Source organism: Pipistrellus hanaki, assembly GCF_964339955.1.
Source record: "Pipistrellus hanaki genome assembly, chromosome: 11".
NCBI classification, from domain to species: Eukaryota; Metazoa; Chordata; class Mammalia; order Chiroptera; family Vespertilionidae; genus Pipistrellus; species Pipistrellus hanaki.
In genome coordinates, this window is record NC_140513.1 from 53,313,298 (window position 1) to 53,334,129 (window position 20,832).

At 37.4% G+C, this 20,832-nt stretch overlaps 1 protein-coding gene across 4 annotated transcripts in view; it reads left to right on the top strand.

Moving 5' to 3' along the window:
* The window catches only part of CNTLN (centlein), a 220,199-nt gene that overhangs the window by 64,974 nt on the left and 134,393 nt on the right, over positions 1-20,832 (top strand). For 3 of the 4 annotated variants that reach the window (XM_084898075.1, XM_084898077.1, XM_084898078.1), the window contains 2 exons: positions 7,198-7,356; positions 13,738-13,932. In XM_084898075.1, the coding sequence (XP_084754201.1) occupies positions 7,198-7,356; positions 13,738-13,932 (354 nt within the window). Of the gene's footprint in view, positions 1-7,193; positions 7,357-13,737; positions 13,933-20,832 lie in introns of all 4 variants that reach the window. The other variant, XM_084898076.1, reaches the window with a different exon arrangement.

Genomic DNA, 20,832 nt, shown 5'->3' on the forward strand with positions numbered 1-20,832 from the left:
AATGCCTGAGCACTTACATTATACATTATTTTGATATTATTGTGTTTCTTCTGATTAAAGATACATATATTTTGTTCCACATGACCCTTAAATGCAAGCTAACTACTGATTTTGGCCTTATCTATAAGAAATAACAAATGTTGGTGAAATCCTCATTCATTTCCTTATAATTCTCATTTAGTTAAGTGTATTTGTCATCTAGATGTTTGAGCATTCTTATCTCCTACTCTGAATTCCTTCTCTGACAAAAATTATTTGCCTCCATTTCATTTAGTTCCTTTTCTGGCTACTCCTCCTTTTCTTTCCTTTGGAGGTTATTTCTTTGTATACCCATTTTTGCTCCTTCATTTTATTTGTTTTTATGGTTCTGTGCGCGTGCGCGCGCGCGCACACACACACACACACACACACACACACAAAACAAAATACACCATCAACAAAACAACAAGGAAGCCCACTGCATGGGAGAACATATTTGCCAGTGATACATCTGGTAAGGGATTACTTCCATAATTTACAGGGAACTCATACAACTTAACAAAAGGAAGACAAACAACCCAATTAAAAAATGGGCAAAGAACCTAAATAGACATTTCTCCAAAATGGACATACAAAAGGCCAAGAGACATATGGAGATATTCTCAAAGTCACTACTGATCTGAGAGATGCAAATCAAAAATGACAATGAGATACCTCCTTATACCTGTTAGAATGGCTGTCATCAACAAACGACAAATGTTGGCGAAAATGTGGAGAAAAGGGAAACCTCATACACTGCTGTTGGGAATGCAGACTGGCTCAGCCTTTGAGGAAAACAGTATGGAGTTCCCTCAAAAAATTAAAAATGGAACTCTTATTTGACCCAGTCATTCACTTCTAGAATATATCCCAAGAATTCAGAAACACCCATCAGAAAGAATATATGCACCCCTATGTTCAGAGAAGCACAATTTACAATAGTTAAGATTTGGAAACAGCCTAAGAGCCCGTCAGCAGATGAATGGATTAAAAAACTGTGGTATATCTATGCCATGGAACATTATGCCACTGTAAAAAAGAAAGAACTCTTACCATTTGCAACAGCATGAATCGAACTAGAGTGCATAATGCTAAATGAAATAAGCCATTCAGAGAAAAATAAATATCACTTGATTTCACTCATATGTGGAATTTAATGAACAACATAAACTAATGAACAAAAATAGGCCCAGAGACACAGAGACATCTATCAGACTGTCAAACTCAGAGGAATGTAGGGAAGGGTAGGGCCGGGGAGAGATTAACCAATGAACTCACATGTGCATGTACATAACCCATGGACACATCTGGTAGGGTGATGAGGGCTTGTGGAGGAGGGGGATTAGAGAGGACAATGGGTGGGGGGAAGTGACATATATAATACTTTCAAAGATAAAGATTTTTATTTTAGTTTAAATCTTTATTCAAATTAATACAGATGCTCCTCTTCTCCCCACCCCCCTTTATAGCACTCCTCCACCTGATTCCCACCTCACTCCAGGCTTTCCCCCCACTTCAATGACCTCGTCCATAGGTGTAAGCTCTATGTCCAATCTCTTCCTGCACCCCTCACAACCTCTTCCCCCCGAGAATTGTCAGTCTGCTTTCTTTCCATGTCCCTGATTCTGTTACATTCACCAGTTGGTTCTGTTCATCAGGTTTTTATTCATTTGATTTTTAGATTCACTTGTTGATAGATAAGTATTTGTTGTCATTTTGTTGTTCATAATTTTTTTATCTTTTCCTTTTTCTTCTTTCTCTTCTTAGAGAATACCCTATATAATAAAAGGCTAATATGCAAATTGCCCCTCAACAGGGAGTTTGATCAAGAGTTTGACCAGGGGACAGGGCCATCTGGCCAACTGTCTGTGGCCTCTCCCTTTGGCTGAACCCACCCCCGATTGGCCCCTCCACCCTGATCATGGACGGAGCTGGCCAGCCAACTGCCCATGGTCCCTCCTTCTGGCAGCCCTGCCCAATTGGCCCCAATTTGGGTGGGCTGCCTGGACCCCACCTGTGCATTAATTCGTGCATTGGGCCTCTAGTTTCATTTAATACTGGTATGATGGTGATGAACTCCTTTAGATTTTTCTTGTCTGTGAAACTCTTTATCTGACCTTCAATTCTAAATTAAAGCTTTTCTGGTTAGAGTAATCTTGATTGTAGGTTCTTGCTATTCATCACTTTGTATATTTCTTGTCACTCCCTTCTGGCCTTCATAGTTTCTGTTGAGAAATAAGCTTATAGTCCTTTGGGTAGGTAACTAACTGTTTTTCTCTTGCTGCTTTTAAGATTCTATCTTTGTCTTTTGCCCTTGGCATTTTAATTGTGATGTATCTTGGTGTGGTTCTCTTTGCATTTCTCTTGTTTGGGGTTCTCTGCACTTCCTGGACTTGTAAGTCTTATTCCTTTCACTAGGTAGGGGAAGTTTTCTGTCATTATTTCTTCAAATAGGTTTTCAATATCTTGTTCACAATCTTCTGGCACCCCCATAATTTGGATGTTGGTACGATTCAAGTTGTCCCAGAGGTTCCTTACACTATCTTCATATTTCTAGATTCTTTTTGCTTTTTGCTTTTCCAATTGGATTTTTCTCTTCATATTTTAAATCTTTGACTTGATTCTTGGGATCCTCTAGTCTGCTGTAGAATCTCTGGTTATTATTCTTTATTTCAATCAGTGTATGCTTAATTTTTGATTGGTCCCTCCAATCCTTGAGGTCTCACTAAATTTCTTGGAGGTTTTTTAGAAGATTCTTGAGTAACCTTATAACCGTGGTTTTGAACTCTATTCAGTATTTTGCTTTCCTCCATTTCTTTCCTTTGTGACTTGTTTCTTTGTCTATATGTTTTGGATGCTTCCCTGTGTTTGTTTCTATGTACTGGATAACTTCTAAGTCTCCTTGAGTTGATAGAATGGCTTTGAGTGGTAGATGTCCTATAGGGCCCAGTGGCTCAGCCTCCCCAGCCACCTGAGGTGGACACTCTTGGTGCACCTTTTTGTGGGCTGTGTGCACAGTCTTGATGTAGTTATCTCTTGATTGCTGTTGGTATCATTTGGAGGAATGACCTCCAGGCTAATTGGTTGTGTTGATCAGCTGTATCTACACTGGAAGATCTGTTGAGCAGGAAACACCCTTATGGGGCAGGAATTGCTTCATTGGGGCTTTGGTGCTCACTGAATCTGCCCCTTGGATGAGTCTCTTATGGATATGAAGGGTTCTAATCCAGTATGATCTCACGCTGACCACTGGGTACACTGGCTCTTGAATCTCCAAGGAGGTGCAAGGTCAGCCACTGTCTGGGGCTACAGAGACATCTGCAGATTCCTCCTCTTTGTATGAGGTTTAGAAGTGCACAGAAGAGGCCCAGCTGTGAAGGAAAGCTGGATGCTGCTGCCAGGCCTTGGACCTTCTTTTGGGAGCTCTGGGGCTCTCTGACCCAGCTGCAGTTTGACACATTTTAGGGGAGAAAGGACAGGCCACTCATATGCAAAAGCCAATGCACACAACATGGGTGGGGTTGTAAATTGGGTGGGGTGGGGTCTCTGAAATTCACCAGGACAGAGCAAACAGCAATGGCTGCCAGTCAGCCCTGCACTGGAGAGGTCTCTGGGTTTCCGAGTCCCATTCCCCTGTGAAGGAACAATGATCACTGTGAGCACGCTGAGAAAAAGCCGCCCTCACATTCCTGTCCCAATGCTAGACAGTCCAGTTTCTCCCCATATGTGCCTGGGTCGCCCAGAGTCTTGCCCAGAACTGGAGTTCTGAGCAAGTGGGAGCTTGTATCTCCCTCCCTATTAAAACAGCAGCACATCCAGGTGCCAGCACTTTCTGCACCTCTGCACCTCTTACCAGTCTCAGTGCACAGTGCACTTTCTTCACCTCTCTAGTTGTGGAACTTCCACTCAGCCAGCTTTCCCATGGTTCTGGGTGGTAAGTTGTTTTGCCTTTTAGTTGTAATTTTGGTGTGGTTGTGAGAGGCAGCAAATATAGGTGTTTACCTATGCCATCATCTTGGTTCCAATAAAGATTTATTTTAAAAAATAAGATTGAAAGTTGAGTCTTTGGCAGTGTAAAAATCCATTAATAAAAGATGCATACATATGTATGTATTTTTATATATAAAGAAATAACAAATGTCTCCTAGCATTGGAGGAGAGATAAATTTGCTGTGTTTTGCACTGGATTAAAAGATATGTGTGGGTTTTTTTTTTTTTTTCGTGTGTGTGTGTGAGCTGTTATATAGATTAAATTATAGATTTCAAGTGTATAAATCTGTAATGTGTCATCTGTATATTGCACAGTGTGTTCACCACTCAACAGTAAAGTCTTCTGTGACCATATATTTGACTCTCCTTTAACCTTTTTTGCCTTCTCCCACTCCTCTTTCCTCTGATAACCACCATACTATTATCTGTGTCTATGAGTTTTTGGTTATTTTAGTTTTATATTGCACATATGACTGAAATCATATGGTTCAGACTTTTTCCATCTGAATTATTTCACTTAGCATGACATTTTAAAAAATATATATTTTTTTATTTATTTTTTATAGAGAGGAATAGAAAGGTAGAAACATTGATGAGAGAGAAACATCGATCAGTTGCCTCCTACACACCTCCTACTGGGGATGTGCTCGCAACCAAGGTATATGCCCTTGACGGGAATTGAACCTTGGACCTTTCAGTCTGTAGGCTGATACTCTATCCACTGAGCCAAACTGGTTATGGCAGCATGACATTTTTAAGACCCATTCATGTTTTTGCAAATAGCAGTATTTCAGAAAGATTACATGTTTTTAACTCCACCATATTTCCTTTCTAAATGCAACATTTACCTAATTCTCCTGCCTAACATATGTCTCAACTATATAATCTGATGGAATTTTATCCTACATTTGTTGCCTATCTCCTTTAATAATTATTGCCAATGGTGTTCTTGAAAAATGACAATATGCTGCAAGCCTTATTACTGTGGGTCACATCAACCTTCCTCTTGTGAATATTACATTTCTTAGAGGCATTACACTATTATTCCCTTCTCTCCCCCTCCCAGTTTTGGACTTTTATTTTTTGCAATTTTCAATTTTTCGTATACAGATAGTGGTAGAGTCTGAATGTTTGTGCCCACCCAAAATACATATATTGAAATCCTAGTGCTTGATGTGATGGCATTAGGAAGTGGATTCTTTGGACAGTACTTAGGTCATTAGGGTAGAGACCTCCTGAAAGAGATTAAAGTTTTTTACGTAAGAGACCTCCCTGGGCGGCCTTGTGCCTTCCACACAATAAGCCTCTGACCCTGAAGAGGGTCCACACTTAACCCTCTGACTTCCAGCATACAGAACTAGAAAAATAACTTTCTGTACCAGAGCTTCTTTTTTTACTTACATAATGATGGACACTTGAGCTGCTTCCAAATTTTGGCTATTCTAGATATATAAAAGCCTAAGCAACTGTTTGACCATTTAACTGGTAGCTCTGATGCGCACCAACCACCAGGGGGCAGATGCTCAACGCACAGGCATGGAAACATGGAACAGACTATTGAATCTCAGAAGGAAGGAAGGAGGGGGGAGGGCAAGGAGATTAACCAAAGATCATATAATGCATACTAGAGGCCCAGTGCACTGATTCTCTATATCCTTGCCAACAGGTACATTTACACAATGAAATACTACTCTGTTGGAAAAAGGAAGTAAGTTTTACCCTTTGTGACGGCATGAATGGAACCGAAGGGCATTATGCTAAGGAAAATAAGCCAGAAAAAAACAAGTACCATATGAATTCACTCATATGAGGAATTTAATGAACAAACTGAATTACCAAGCAGAGTAGAGACAGACTCCTGGATAAAGAGCAGGCAGACAGCTCTAGTTGGGTTTGGGGTAGATGGAGGGATGTGGACAGTATTGAGCAAAAAAGAAAAAAAGAACTCATGGACATGGATGACAGTATGATGATTGCGGGGTGTGGGTGAGTGGAGGTGGAAGAGGGCATAGAGGGGATAAATAGGAAAAGAAAAAACCAAATTTATATTGTTTGCAAATCACCCCGATATGATATTTTGTTATAGCAGCCTCAAAGAACTAAGAAAGATGGTGCAATGTACATGTTTATGAATGTTTGTGTCCACCCAAAATTTATATGGGTCTAGGGGTTGTTGGATCTGGAGAACATTCATATTCTAAACCTCTAAAAAGCAAGGCTTATTCCTCCCATATTAATATTCATTCATCTTTAATAACTGTGCATATCTTTTTTGTTCTTTTTTCTTTTTTTTTGTAAGATATATCTTATATGAATAAATCACCAATTTGAGGTTACAGGTAAAGAAAAGTTTCCAAAATATCTACCATTAAGGGTATTTCTGTGAAATACATATTTATAAATATTTCCCTTCAAATTGAATATGCAAAATATATTTTATTTTTATATGATTTGTATCACACAGGATTCACTGGCACAGGAATCTTTCTCAGAGGTGTGGTTTTCCTGGACCTTTAGTGTCATCATTACTACTATCCCACTTCATTTGATCCCCTACTTACCAATTTCACCCTTTTTGGGTTGGAAGGACTGGCTTTACCTTATGTCACTCTTCTTCCTTCTGATTTTTTTCCTTGTCATTTCCTTCAAGCTAGATTAGGAGTCACAGGAATTCAGCTCATCAGCTCAGGCTTTGAGGTTGCAAACTTATGGTGCTGTAAGGAAATTTGGTTTGAAAACTTTGTTTGTCTTTTGGGATTCTTTTTAATATATTTAAAGTTTTGTATAATATATAATGAAAGGTTGATTTACCCTGTATTAAAAACTATCTGGTAACTGTCATTGGAATCTATACTTATCAATTTCTGGAACTGAATTGTAAGTTGATTTCAGTAAGAAGGTGGTACTATGTCTGTATATACAGGGTTTTTATTACTGTCAAGCTATATAAGAAAATTGATAAGTATTTGGCTTTGAAAGTCATAGTAGTTCTATCAATACTTCCTAGGTATATGTGATAAATAGTAAATACTTTATACATGATTTCTTTTATTAATATGTTTGCCTGCAGTAAAAAATAATAGATGAAAAAATTAGAAGCCAATTTATAACCTAGAGGAACATAGTTATTTAACTGAGGTAATTTTCATTCATGCTTCTCTCTATTTATTGCTTGCTTTTCACAGGAAGGAGCTGCAGGAACTGCAGAATCTTTACAAACAGAACAGTGCACATACAGCTCAGCAAGCAGAGTTGATCCAACAGCTTCAGGTTCTGAATATGGACACACAAAAAGTACTGAGAAATCAGGAAGATGTTCATACAGCGGAAAGTATATCTTATCAAAAAGTATGCTTTTATTCTGTCATAAAAATGTAAATTTACATGTATGAACTTATAAAAATATGTCAAATTTAATTTTTTCAGATTTCAACATTTATTATTCCCCTTTATATGTGATTCTTCAAAATTAAAAATGAAATATGATTCAATTTGGTAATATTTTAAATTTTGAGTTTTTTTCCGGCTGTAAAAGCAGAAACATTTAAAATATAGATGTAAATTTATTCTGTAGGATATTTTTTGTTTGAATTTTGATAACCACTATGAAATGTACCAGGACTATAGACCTCAAATCATAATGGATTTGGTTAATGGAATTACTTTTCTATTATGAGAAATTATTCATGGGATTCTAGTTTATGACCTAAAGCAGTCTTTCATTATAGAATTTGTTTGTTATTTTATTGGCAAATCTGCACACTGTGTTTATGGTGAAGAGATCTTCAGGAACAATATTACCAAAATGTTTTTCTCTCTATTTTGTGTGTTTCTTTTGAAAAGTCATTCTACTTTTCAGTTGTTTAAGGATTTCCTTAAGAATGCTTACCCAACTGTTTAGGTTTTCTGACTCAGCAGAAATAATTATAGCTAGTACTTAAAATACACATCTTTTTTGAATTCTGCATATTTGGTATCATGTATTGAGTTATTTATATGACTATGTTAGTTCCTATTTAGGCCAGCCTTCTGAGATTGATGTTATTCCATCATAGTAGTTGAACAACCAAAATATAGAGAGGTTAAATTGAGCAGTCTGTGTTACTTTGTTCTTGTTTTGTTTAAACTTCCTCTTCTAAAATATGCATCATGAAAAGTCAATATCTGTAATTAATATAAAATTAATCATTACGTAAACTTTAAAAACATACTTTTAAATGATGCTTTGGAACCATGCTTTCTCATCTATATTATTTGTTCCCTTTGGGTTTCCATCAGGATGTGGATGATAACAAGTGAAAGAGTAGTCCTATCCTCTCCACTTCATATAGAACCAGCTCCACCTTTTTGTTTTATGTGAGATTGCCCATTATGCTTTTGTTTCTAAACCAGTCTCCATTGCTAAAATGACGTGAAAAATTGGACCTTGTTAATAACTTAAAATTTTCTCTCTTTCACTTGCTTATTTAATTCAAGTATTTATCTTTAATTTTTGCTTCAAAGACCCCATACCCATGGTAATTTATATTCAAATGTAGCATGCTATTCTCTGTGAAAAAAGCCCCATCATTATTTTTCAGCCACTGATTGTCCAAATCTGTTTTGTTTTTGGTTTTTACATTTTGCTCTAACATTGCAGTTTTTAAATTTTTGACCTCCTTTAGATTTTTCATTTTCTGCAGGTCTTATTTTTCTTTTTTCATTAAAAATGTATTCACTTTGAAGTTCAGGATTTTTTAATTTGGGAATGATCACACTGTTTTATTTATCATAAGTAAAGAGTGTGCTACTCTTCAGACTTCCATTGTTCATTTATATTAAATTATTCATTCTAATCCTAGAGCAATTTACTTAATACTTGTCTCTATTCCTCTTCCACATGTATTTTTATACAATTTCCCCCAATAAAATAGAGTAATTTAATAGTCTATTCAACAATGAGTTAAAATTGTTTACTTAAACATTAAGATTTTCCAATATATTTTTATATAAATAAATTTTAGTTTTTTCAAATAATAATTTTGGCCTAGCTGTAAGACTCAGGTGAATAAAAAATAAATAAAATATTATGTTAATAGTTTACTTCCAGTTCTTACTAAGCTTGCTTCTTTATGAGTTAGGTATTCTTAAGTTATTGTTTCTAATTAGTTTATCTGTTTCCTCTCTTTACTTTTTCTGTTTGTTTGTTTCTCTCCCATTTCTCCTCTTTTCTCTCACTTATTAAGTTGATTTATATCATAGTATCCATTTCAGTATGTGAAGAGATAAAAAATGCTGTTGCCTAGCCCTAGCTGGTTTGGCTTGGTGGATAGAGTGTCGGCCTCCAGACCCAGGGGTCTCAGGTTCAATTCCAGTCAAGGTTACATGCCTGGGCTCTGGGCTTGATCCAATGTGCAGGAGGCAGCTGATCGATGATTCCCTCTCATCATTAATGTTTCTCTCTCTCTATTTCTCTCTCTTCCTCTCTGAAATAAGTAAAGTATACTTAAAAACAAAACAAACAAAAAACCCCACAGTAGCAGGATGAGGGGTATAAGGAAGAAAGACAAAGGTGAAGAGAGAAAACTGAAAAGAATTTTGAGCACAAGATAGAGTTGTGTCATATTTTCCCACAGATCTGTATAATAGACCATTAGTCCTATAAATAAAACTACCCAACAAATAATGTTCATGGCTCCTCTGGAAGAAAAGCACCCAGGAGAAATAAAAGTAAGCTAGTGTGTTTTCTTCCTCTGAATATGTATGTAGCCATTTATATAAGTTCTAATAATTTTCCTATCTTTGTTGGTGTTTATATGTGTACCTTTAAATAAAGATGGGAATTGTATCATCATTTCTAGATCATCTAACATGTTTTGAGTTCTAAATATATATTTTATCACCTTTTGTTCTATTTAATGATAATTATATGACATGAGCTCCTGAAAATTAAAGGACTTGAGTTTTGGGGCCCTATTTCTGGAAATAATTTGCTTTCTGTATCTTGGAAATCCTCTTAATCTTTTTTCATTTTTTAATTTCTTCAACAAACTATAGCTTGAAGAATAATAAGCATAATAATTACTCAGGAATTATGAGGATGCTAATTCTAAAGTATATAGGAAAATATATGACTAAATGTTTGCATAGACCAGAATCTTGTAAAAGATGCTGATACATTCCATATTTATCAACTATTAGAGAAAATAAATTGGAGAAAAAAGTCTCTGAAAACTGCTGTAAGCAGTTGTGATTGTTAATATGGAAAAAGTTATTAACCCAAGATGCCTAAACCATTGCATCTAAACCACATGAATGAATTTACTATATTATCTAATTTACTCACTTGAGAACTTTTGTTTTTACCCACTCTGCTATTATTAATGAGATGAGAATAGATGCTACTTAATCAGGGGACTGTAACATCCTAACCTTTGCCCCTTGCAAGATCTAGAAAAATAAATATTCTATTTTCCTAAGAGTTTATCACCATAAAACATATTAGAAATGAAAAAAATAATCTTAACTTCCTTGAAGGCTTTTTTTTTCCCCCAGCCAAGTTTACTGGTAGTGTGTGTCTAGAATTAAAAATCGCTAAAGGCTGTCTTTACATTCTTTAAGTTCAAAACTGAGTGGTCCTATTACATAAGTGAAGCCCATGCAGCTATCAAAGAAAATATGCAAGTATGAGATGTACATTGGAATATGAATAAGGAAATTCCTGGAGCAGGGTTGCTCTAGGTCTAGATCATCTATTCTAGGCTTTCTCACTTCATTTTTACCTGTTACTTGGAAGGATGGATATTTTCAGAGAAAGACAGAGCTTGCCTGTGTCTAGAGTTGCCTATTCAGTGATATTAAATCAAGCCAGAGCAACTTCTGAATAGGAAAGAGTACAACAGAATAAGCTGCATGGCAGAGAGAGCCAAGTAGAGAACACAAGAAGATTGCTGTTAATCTTCATTTTTATGGAAACAAGACAGAAGAGAGAAGAGAGGGGGGAAAAACATTAAGATAGAGACTTCTTCCATAAATGATTAGGCACAGAGCCTTATATCTGTGAAGGAAGATCTCAAGACATGATACTCAAGAGAAACATAGAGCTTTGGCCTGCGAACTGAAAGGTCCCATGTTCAATTCTGGTCAAGGGCACATGCCCAGGTTGTGGGCTCTATCCCCAGGAGGAACTTGCAGGAGGTAGCCAATCCATGATTCTCTCTCATCATGGATGTTTCTCTCTCTCTCTCTCCCTCTTCTTTCCTCTCTAAAATCAATAAAAATATATTTAAAAAAAAAAAGAGAGAGAGAGAGAAACATATACCTTATCTTTGGCACCAATGGAAGTAAATTGATTCTCAGTCCTGATCATACATTATCATCATGCCTGCACCTTAGGAAAATGGAGGAAAATGAGGAGTTCTTTCTTTGTCAATACTTATCATTGTTCGTGATATTCTCAAATATTCAAAATCTGTAAATTCTTATTTATGTATTTATATATTTTATTTTTTTGTTAATCCTCACCTAAGGATATTTTTTTCCATTGATTTTTAGAGAGAGTGGAAGGGAAGGAGGGTTTGGGGAGAAAGAGAAACATCGGAGAGAGAGACACATAGATTGGTTGCCTCCTGCACACTCCCTGACCAGGCCAGGAATCAAACCTGTAACTCAAGTACATACCCTTGACCAGGAATCGGTGTGCAGGCTGTCACTCTAACCACTGAGTGCACTGGCCCGGGAGTAAATTCTTTTTTCAAATATATTTTTACTGATGTTTAACTTGAAATCTATAATTACTTTAATACTATTTTCTATCATTTCCCTTCAAAGATGTTAATTTTTACTGATTGGGTAAGACTGGTTAGTACTAATAAGGCATACAAACAAGAGAAAGTGGTTAAATAACCTTTCAATGGAATGTTTGATTCTATATGTTCTTGGGCAGAAGACCTTTACTCATCATAGTTTCAAATCTTTAAAGTCAGCTTAGCTCTTGTCTCCAGATTTTGTGCATTTCTTTTCCTGCCTTGAACTCAATCATGAAAGCAGCAACATAGCACAGGTAGGTCACTGTAGGGCCCACTCTGATCCCTTCATTGTTCCTCAAAGCTGTCAGGTTTCTACTTGAACTTCCCTCCTAGAATATCTGAAGGTATCAGCTGTGGAAAGGACATTGGACATACTTCCTGGTATAAAGGTAATTGGAAAGGAAAGTACAAATTTATGTCCTGAAATTCTTTATAGACGATATTGACAACCCGTCCTTTATAAAAATTGCTTAGACTTTGGCTGTTAAGTGAAATGGATTATTTAAAGTATAATAATATAGAGGTACAGTGCCTTACAGAGTCTAATGAGCTAATTACATGCCAGAGGAATGGTTTGGAGAATCTTATTTTTATGGCAAAGTATATGTCTGAGAAAGAGCACTAGATTTCACAAGACTTTTTTGATGGTAAACTTTTAGAAATTAAAGTATAACATACATACATAAAAGTACTCTGCCATCTTTTGTATAGTTAGGTTTCTTTCCATAAAGCAAGGCTAACTAATGGAAGATTCTCACCATCTAAGAACCTACTGTATTAGCTACATAATTTTGATATTCTCCCATTGGGGATTTTACTGTTGTTACAAGATCTTACTGTTAGCAAATATATATATATATATATATATATATATATATATATATATATATATATATAAAGAAAGAAAGAAAAGAGAGAGAGAGAGAGAGAGAGAGAGAGAGAGAGAGAGATATCTCACTATCAGCCACACATATATCTGTATAACAACATCACAAATCTTTGCTCTTAGATCAGTTTCTCAGTTTCATCAACAGATACACATATAGATTCTTTATTTAAATCGGTTATCACAAAATGAATTAAATCACAATAAAAATTAGGATTTTCATCAGAAATAAGTTCATGAGTATTTGGAGACTACCATTGTTAATCATATATGACTCTGCTTGATGCCACTTATGTACCATGTGCTATCTCACAGTTTTAATAAATTCTAATTTTAAATTTAATGCATGTTGCCTTGTGTTAAAAAATTAAAGTTATATATCATGCCCTTCAGAACATTGCTTCTATTTTATAAAACTTTGTTCAGTCTTTAATAAGTCTACAGGGTATCTTTACCTTCTGTCTATAGTCTTATTGCCTGACTTTGTCTCATATTATTTCTTCTATCCCTTCTCTCCTATTTGCACAGTAGATGCTAATTTATCCTAAATGGGAATATATCAGTTAAGGTCAATCTTAATGAACTCTCAATGAAAGACTCTTGTTTTTTGTGTTGTTTTTTTAAATGTGCATATTAAGTCCAATTAGGTTGATATATCTTATGCTCCCTTTCTGTCCTTTCCTGTCACTGTACATTATTTTCTCACATTTCTGCCACCATACAATGACTTTTTGTTTTCATTCCATTTCTATAATACCACCAATGGCTCAGTTCAAATTCTTTTTTTATGGAGCCGTCCAAGATTAATAAAAGCTAGCTAAAAGTGCTTCCATCCTCCTTAGAAATTTAGTACATTTTCCTATATTATGCTGACCAATAATATATATTGCTTTTTTAAATATCAGTTGTGGTTTTGATGTTTGATACCATTTAGTTTTCCATACGTTTATATCTTGTTTTCTCTCTTAGACCATTAAAATAATTTGAGTGCAGGGCTATCATAAATATATATTTTTAATTGATTATTAATAGATTTGGATGTATTTTTTGAAACAGCTTTACAATGAGTTACATATTTGTTTTGAAACCACAAAATCAAGTGAAGCTATGCTCCGGCAAAGTGTTGTTAACCTTCAGGATCAGCTATTTCAAAAAGAGCAAGAAAATGCAAAGTTAAAAGAAAAGCTTCAGGAATCATTAGGAGCACCTTATTCTTTACCTCAAGAATGCGATTCAGACCACTCAGAACAGGTGAGAGACATTTTCTAAAAATGCTGCCCATTGCAGTATCATATTAAATCATTTCCTACAATTGACTAAAACTTTAAATAATTTTGTAAGTATTAAATAATAAGTTGTGGCAGATCGTTTTTATTGTACTATTTTTTATAATCTTTGTATACATGTTATACATAACATGGATTCATATAGAAATGCATGTACACGTTAAGTCTAGAATAGTTATTGTGACTATACATTTTGATAATTTACACTAGTGAAGTGAAATTAGTGTAACTAGGTCATGGCCATTTTGAGACTTTTTAACTGAATGAGTTAATAGAATGGGAAGGGTATTGGATGGGAAGTGTCATAAAGTGCTTATTATAATGGTATATGGTACTTAATACCTTTTAGTCCCAGTTCTGCAGTGCCTTGATGTATGATTTTAGACAGTTCAGTTGAGCTTTCTATCTATATCCTGTGCTATTAAATGAGGCAGTACAAATGTATAGATAAATATGTAGGTTCAGAATGCAAATAAACCTGGGATCAAATTACAGCTCTGCCTATGAGCTTTGTGTACTTGAACAAATGTCTTTTAACCCTTTCAGCCAGAGTTTCCTCACAAAAAAAATGTTGATATTAATAGTATCCACGTATTAGAGTTTTTGAGGTTCAGTATTATAATTAACTAGAGGCCCAGTACACAAAATTTGTGCATGGAGGTGGGGGGTGTCTGTCAGCCCAGCCTGCACCCTCTCCAACCTGGGACCCCTCGAGGGATGGCCAGCTGCCTGTTTAGGCACAATCCCACTGAAACGGGCAGTCGGACATCCCTCTCACAACCCAGGACTGCTGGTTCCCAACTGCTTGCCTACCTGCCTTCCTGATTGCCCCTAACCGCTTCTACCTGCCAGCCTGATGACCCCCTAACCACTCCCCTGCCAGCCTGATTGTCCCTAAGTGCCTTACCCTGCAGGCTTGACCCCCTCCCCCCAACTGCTCTTCCCTGCAGGCCTCTGTCCCCCAAAACTGTGATTCCTTGCAGGCCTGGTCCCTCCCAACTGCCCTCCCCTGCTGGCCTCATTGCCCACAACTGTCCTCCCTTGCAGGCCTGGTTCCTCTCCTGCTGTTCACCTTGTGGTGGCCATCTTGTGTCCACATGAGGGCAGCCAACTTGTGTTTGGGGTTATAATCAATCTGCATATTACTCTTTTATTAGATAGGGTGAATCGCTTCTCGGCCTTTTGGCTAAGATCAAGTGTAGTATTATTAGATAGGGTGAGAAGTGTAGAGTTTGACATATAGCAAATATTCATTGGTACTTCTTTTAGATAATCTTTAAGATAAGTTTCATCTCTAAATATATATTGTAAAAAATATCTTACACCTATACATTTATTTATGTTTTTAAGCACCCACCATTGGGTTATTTCTATTTTTTGGCTACCCTATATAATTCTATAAATTTTAATGTTAATTCATGCATCTGGCCTCTAGTTTTATTATATGTGATTATATCTTAACTATTTGTACATTCATTTGTAGATGGGTATTTGGGTTATTTCTATTTTTTGGCTATCCTATATAATTTTATAAATTTTACTATTTATAAATTTAAATCAGAAATGGAATGAACACTAACAGGTAATTGGGTGCTTTAATGTTTATTAATTATTGAAGAACAGTAACTTTTGAACTTAGCATATTTTGTCTTACTAATACATTTCAAATTTGTATTTTTTTAGGTTGTATATTTTGGACATCAGATTCACAGAATTTCATTAATCATAAAATTTGTATTATGACACAGTATTATGTTATACGCATAGGCCTATTTTATTTAGTTAATTTGTTTGTCTATCATATTAAACACCCTTGGTCTCACCAACTAATCCAAGGACTATAATATTACTAATGACTGGTATTTACTTGTATGCTCCTTGCTTATCTGGTACTCTGACTCTCTCACCAGACATGACTATTAAACTGTTTATCATTTAGATTTTTTAAAATAAATTTTTATTGATTTCAGAAAGGAAGAGAGAGAGAAACATCAATGATGGGAGAGAATCATTGATTGACTGCCTCCACACTGGGGATCGAGTCTGCAACCCAGGCATGTGCCCTTGACCGGAATTGAACCCAGGACCCTTTAGTCCACAGGCTGATGCTCTATCCACTGAGCCAAACCAGCTAGGGCCATTTTGATTATTTAAAAAAATTTTTAGCACATATACATTTATGTGTAAATTGTATATTGTTTATTTTGTCATTTCTAAAAATGTATCATATTGTATTGTGACTTGGTGTTGGGCAATTTTGGCTCATTATGTTATTAAGAGTCATCCATGTTGTTTGGTATAATTGATCACTTTTAAAAATATATATATATATATTTATTGATTGATTTCAGAAAGGAAGGGAGAGGGAGATAGAAACATCAATGATGAGAGAGAATCATTGATTAGCTGCCTCCTTCACAACCCCTATTGGGGATCAAGCCCACAACCCGGGCATGTGCCCTTGGCCGGAATCGAACCTGGGACCCTTCAGTCTGCAGGCTGATGCTCTATCCACTGAGCCACACTGGCTAGGACTTGATCAATTATTTTTAGGAGCTCCCCCTGGTGGTCAGTGCACTTCTCACAGCAGACCAACCTCCCACAGTCCCTCCCCCCACCCCCAGTCTGCCGGCCCCAATCATCCCCATAGGGACTTTTGGAGATGGCCCTGATCACCAGCCAGGCTGTGGGACCCCACCCATGACCAAATTCGTGCATCTGGCCTCTAGTTTTATTATATGTGATTATATTTTAACTATTTGTACATTCATTTGTAGATGAGTTATTTGTAGATGGGTTATTTCTATTTTTTGGCTATCCTATATAATAAAAGTGTAATACTATGCATATTGACCCTAAGGACAGAACGACCAGGAATGACCAGTTGCTATGATGTGCACTGACCACCAGAGGACAGACACTCAACATAGGAGCTGCCCCCTGGTGGTCAGTGCTTTCCCATAGGGGGAGTTCTGCCCAGCCACAAGCTGGGCTGACGCCTGTGAGAGCAGCGGTGGGGGGAGGGAGTCTCTCCTGCCTCCTTGGCAGCTCTAAGGATGTCTAACTGATGGCTTAGATCCACTCCCCCAGGGAGCAGGCCTGCTAGTAAGCTGGCAGGTGGATATCCCTTGAGGGCTCATGGGTTGCCAGAGGGATATCTGATTGCCAGTTTAGGAACCATTCTTTGGGGAGCAGGCCTAAGCAGGCAGGTGGACATCCCCCGAGGCATCCAGACTTCGAGTGGGCATAGGCCGAATTGGCTCAGTGTATAGAGCATCAGCTTGCGCGGACTGAAGGGTCCCAGTGGGCACATGCCAGATTTTCGTGCACTGGGCCTCTATTTATAAATAATGCTGCAATTGACATTTCTGTATGTGCATGATCCTTGGTATTGGAGTCTCTTTCACGGCCCGCGTAGAAAGAGTTCCAATTCAGGGTTCAGGTTCTGGAGAAGGGCCGCACACAAATGAAAAGAGACTTGAAGTTCAATTTGGCGATTTGGGGGGCCAGGCGGTAGTCCAACTCTAGTGGGAGAACTACGACTGCTCTGGCCCTGCCATCCCCTTTTATTGAGGCTTTGGGGAACACATCTTAAGCAACATAAACAGAAATTTACATGTAGCCCTTAGGCAGGAAATAACAGAAAATTTCACAGACAAGGTAGATTCTGCTTCAGCTAACAAAATCTCAACTAAAGGTTAGGGCAATTAAGGTTTTTGACCAGCCTTCCTGGCTTCCTGTCAATATCTCTTTTTCAGTGAAACTGATTTGGTTTCCAGCATCTCCCCCGTTTTCTTTCCTTAAAAAATTTCGCATATGCAGACTAGAAATAAACAAACAAACAAAAAAAAAATGAAACAAGCAACAATGGCTATGCTGAGTCAAATGAAATCAGTCTGCAGTATGTTTCTTTCTGGGCCAACAGTTTTGAATCCCAGATTCAATGTCCAACAGTTTTTTGAGTCCAAATTTCAGTTTCCAAAAGTTTCAAGTCCAAATTTTAATGTCCAACAGTTCTGAGTCCATGTCAGCAATGGTGGAAAAATGGTGGCAATGCAGGTCCGACCTCTGGTTTGGTCCTGGACAACCTGCAGCGACGCACATCTGCTGACTGCTAGTATGGCAAGGCGTCGTCAGCATCTTCCATCTCTGGTCTGTTTTTCCTCCTGTCTTTATGGCTGGAGTATTTCTGTCAATTCTTCTCTGTTGCAGGAATCCACATGGTCTTGGAGTTGTTTTCTGAAAATATACAAACATATCTCGACCAAAATTAATAAAGGAATCTTTTCTATAAATTTTACTTGGGATACTTTTAATTAATTTTTTTTTTCCCAAACAATTTTTCTTTGACTTATTTTGATACTATGTGTGTTTTTCATGGCTGTCTTACTGTTATCATTACAAATGAAAATTGGTTTTCAAAAGAAAAAAATTTTTTCTAGATGTAATTTACTTACAGGACATTTTTTCTTACATGGTATTTTCCACTATCCCCCTTTTTTCTATTTAATTATTAGGAGGTTTTTTGAAAAAAAATTTTATAATGCTGTTTTGATAACTTTTAAATTTTAGTTTTTTGTACAAAAACTATGACTGCTTTAGGGTTTATTGTATGTGAAATAATTTTACCATGAAATGGACTACCAATAGAAATTTTGGTTAATACTTTAGGAACAGCCTGTTGTACAATTAAATTTTCTTGAATATTGACTCATTTTATTTAGCCAATTTAAATTAATCTGAAAACTTGACTATTTTACTGTCAAATTTAATACTTTAACAACAATTTTAGTTTACTCTGTAAATATTAATGGAAAAGATTATATGCATCCTTGAGAAAGCCCTGAGCACTCGTAGATTTAGGCTGGATTTAGATGTAGGACAGTCGCCATCAGCCACTTCTCTGTTGCTCGGGTCTCAATAAGAGCTGTGCCAAGTCTCTTGTTTGTAGCTGGGTCTCAATCTGAGCTGGGCCAAATCTGTTTGTTGCCTGAGTCCTAATCTGAGCTGGGTATGGGAAGCGTGAAGCAGCCATGGGGCAGGAGACATCCCTCAAAAGGGCGAGTGTTCAAGCCTCTGCAGCGTTGGGGGGGTGAGGATCTGTGCCCCACCTCTGTTGGCCCCCAGGTCCTCTCCTGATGGCCCTCTGCGGCTGTGCCTGTCTTAGGTTGTCCCTCCCTTGAGGAATCTTACCCGTCATTGGCTAACCAGCCATCCTCTGGGGCCAAGCAGGGTGATGTGAGGTTCAGTTCTGTCTCCTTGGTAGACTATGCCCCTATGGCCTCCATGCCCAGTACCTGTCTTGGGATCCCTTCGCCTGCTGGCGGGGCCCTGGCATTGATCACAGATATTAGGGAACCCAGGTTTCTGTGAGAGACGGATCCATGGTACCAGCCACCATGAGGTTTTAACCTCAGCATGAACTGAAAACTCAAGCAACAGCTGTGGGCAATTATTGTGACGAGAGGGTCCCTCTTTGCAAATAAGGCAAGAAAGGCCAATATAGAATGTTCAAGTGCCTTCCCAGTGAGGCTTTCCACACAGTGGAAGGGATTAAATCCTTTCATGTCCTTTTAAATTGCTGCCAAACATTCGAAAATTAGATTTTTAATTTTGTTTGGAATAATTGTACAATATGCTGTTGTAAAATATCAAAAATTATAAATGACATTGTAGAATAATACCATGCAAGGATATTCTTTGTTCTAAGCCAATGGCAATTCAAATTCAAACTGGCTGTCAATTTCTTTTTGTATAGACAGGGTCTTAGTTACATTCTCTGCACCTCTCCCAGGAGCAAGTAGTGATATTCCTCTACTTTGGTGCAAACCAGAAACCTCTCTTTACACACAAAGGAGCATTGGTTTGATTTTGTGTCATACAAAAAGGGAAGCTGGGTGACAACACCTGTGTAATTATACTTCCTTGCCCCACCCATTTTCTTCCTGGATGACCAAGGTGCTTAGTATTATTGGTGACTACATTTGGCAAGGGATCAGCCCACATAAGGGCTTTTACCCATGAAGGGTCAGGAACATAAGTCCTGAACACTTCCACATTTGTCCCAGGTAATATTACCGTACAGATGATTACTGCTAACATGGCAAGAAAGACATTCTCAGGTGTCAGGCGTCTGTACCGTCTTCTTCACCAGCTCGTCCTCCTGCTCATCTTCAGTGGACTGCTTGGAGTCACTGCCCTCTGTAGCTGGAGTAGTTGATTGTCTGCAGCTGCATGGTGTAGCTCCAGACGCAAGGTCCTCATTAGTCTGGCTAGTTTCTCTCCTGTATCCCTGTTGCAGTTTAATATTTCTAGCAGGAATCCACACTGGTTTGGAAAAATTTTCTGGGAATATACAAGCATACCCTCTGCCAAAGGTTAATGGATCAGGTCCCTTCCATAAACCAGATTCGGGATCCTTCCATTTAACTAGACCATTTTCTTTTGTTTTACTCTGATGCCAATGTATTTCCATAGGCGTCCTTCCTTCATCATCACAAGTGAAAAAGTTTAAAGTAATTAAGGCTTGGTGCAACCTACCTGCGGGTGATTTCTCCATCATCCCACCTTTTTGTTTTTCAAGTTGGGATTTTAGCCGCTGATGCTGTCGTTCAATAATGGCCTGTCCTTGGGAATTATATGGTATTCCTGTAATATGCTGAATTTTCCACCTTTTACAAAATTCCTGGAATTGGCAGCTTGTGTAAGCAGGCCCATTATCAGTTTTAATAATTTTTGGAATTCCCATGACGGCAAAAGCAGCTAGGCAATGATTAATAACTTGTTTTGCCGTTTCTCTTGTAGATGCAGTAGCCCATAGGACTTTTGAAAAGGTATCTACGGAGACATGTAATGCCCCAAAGCG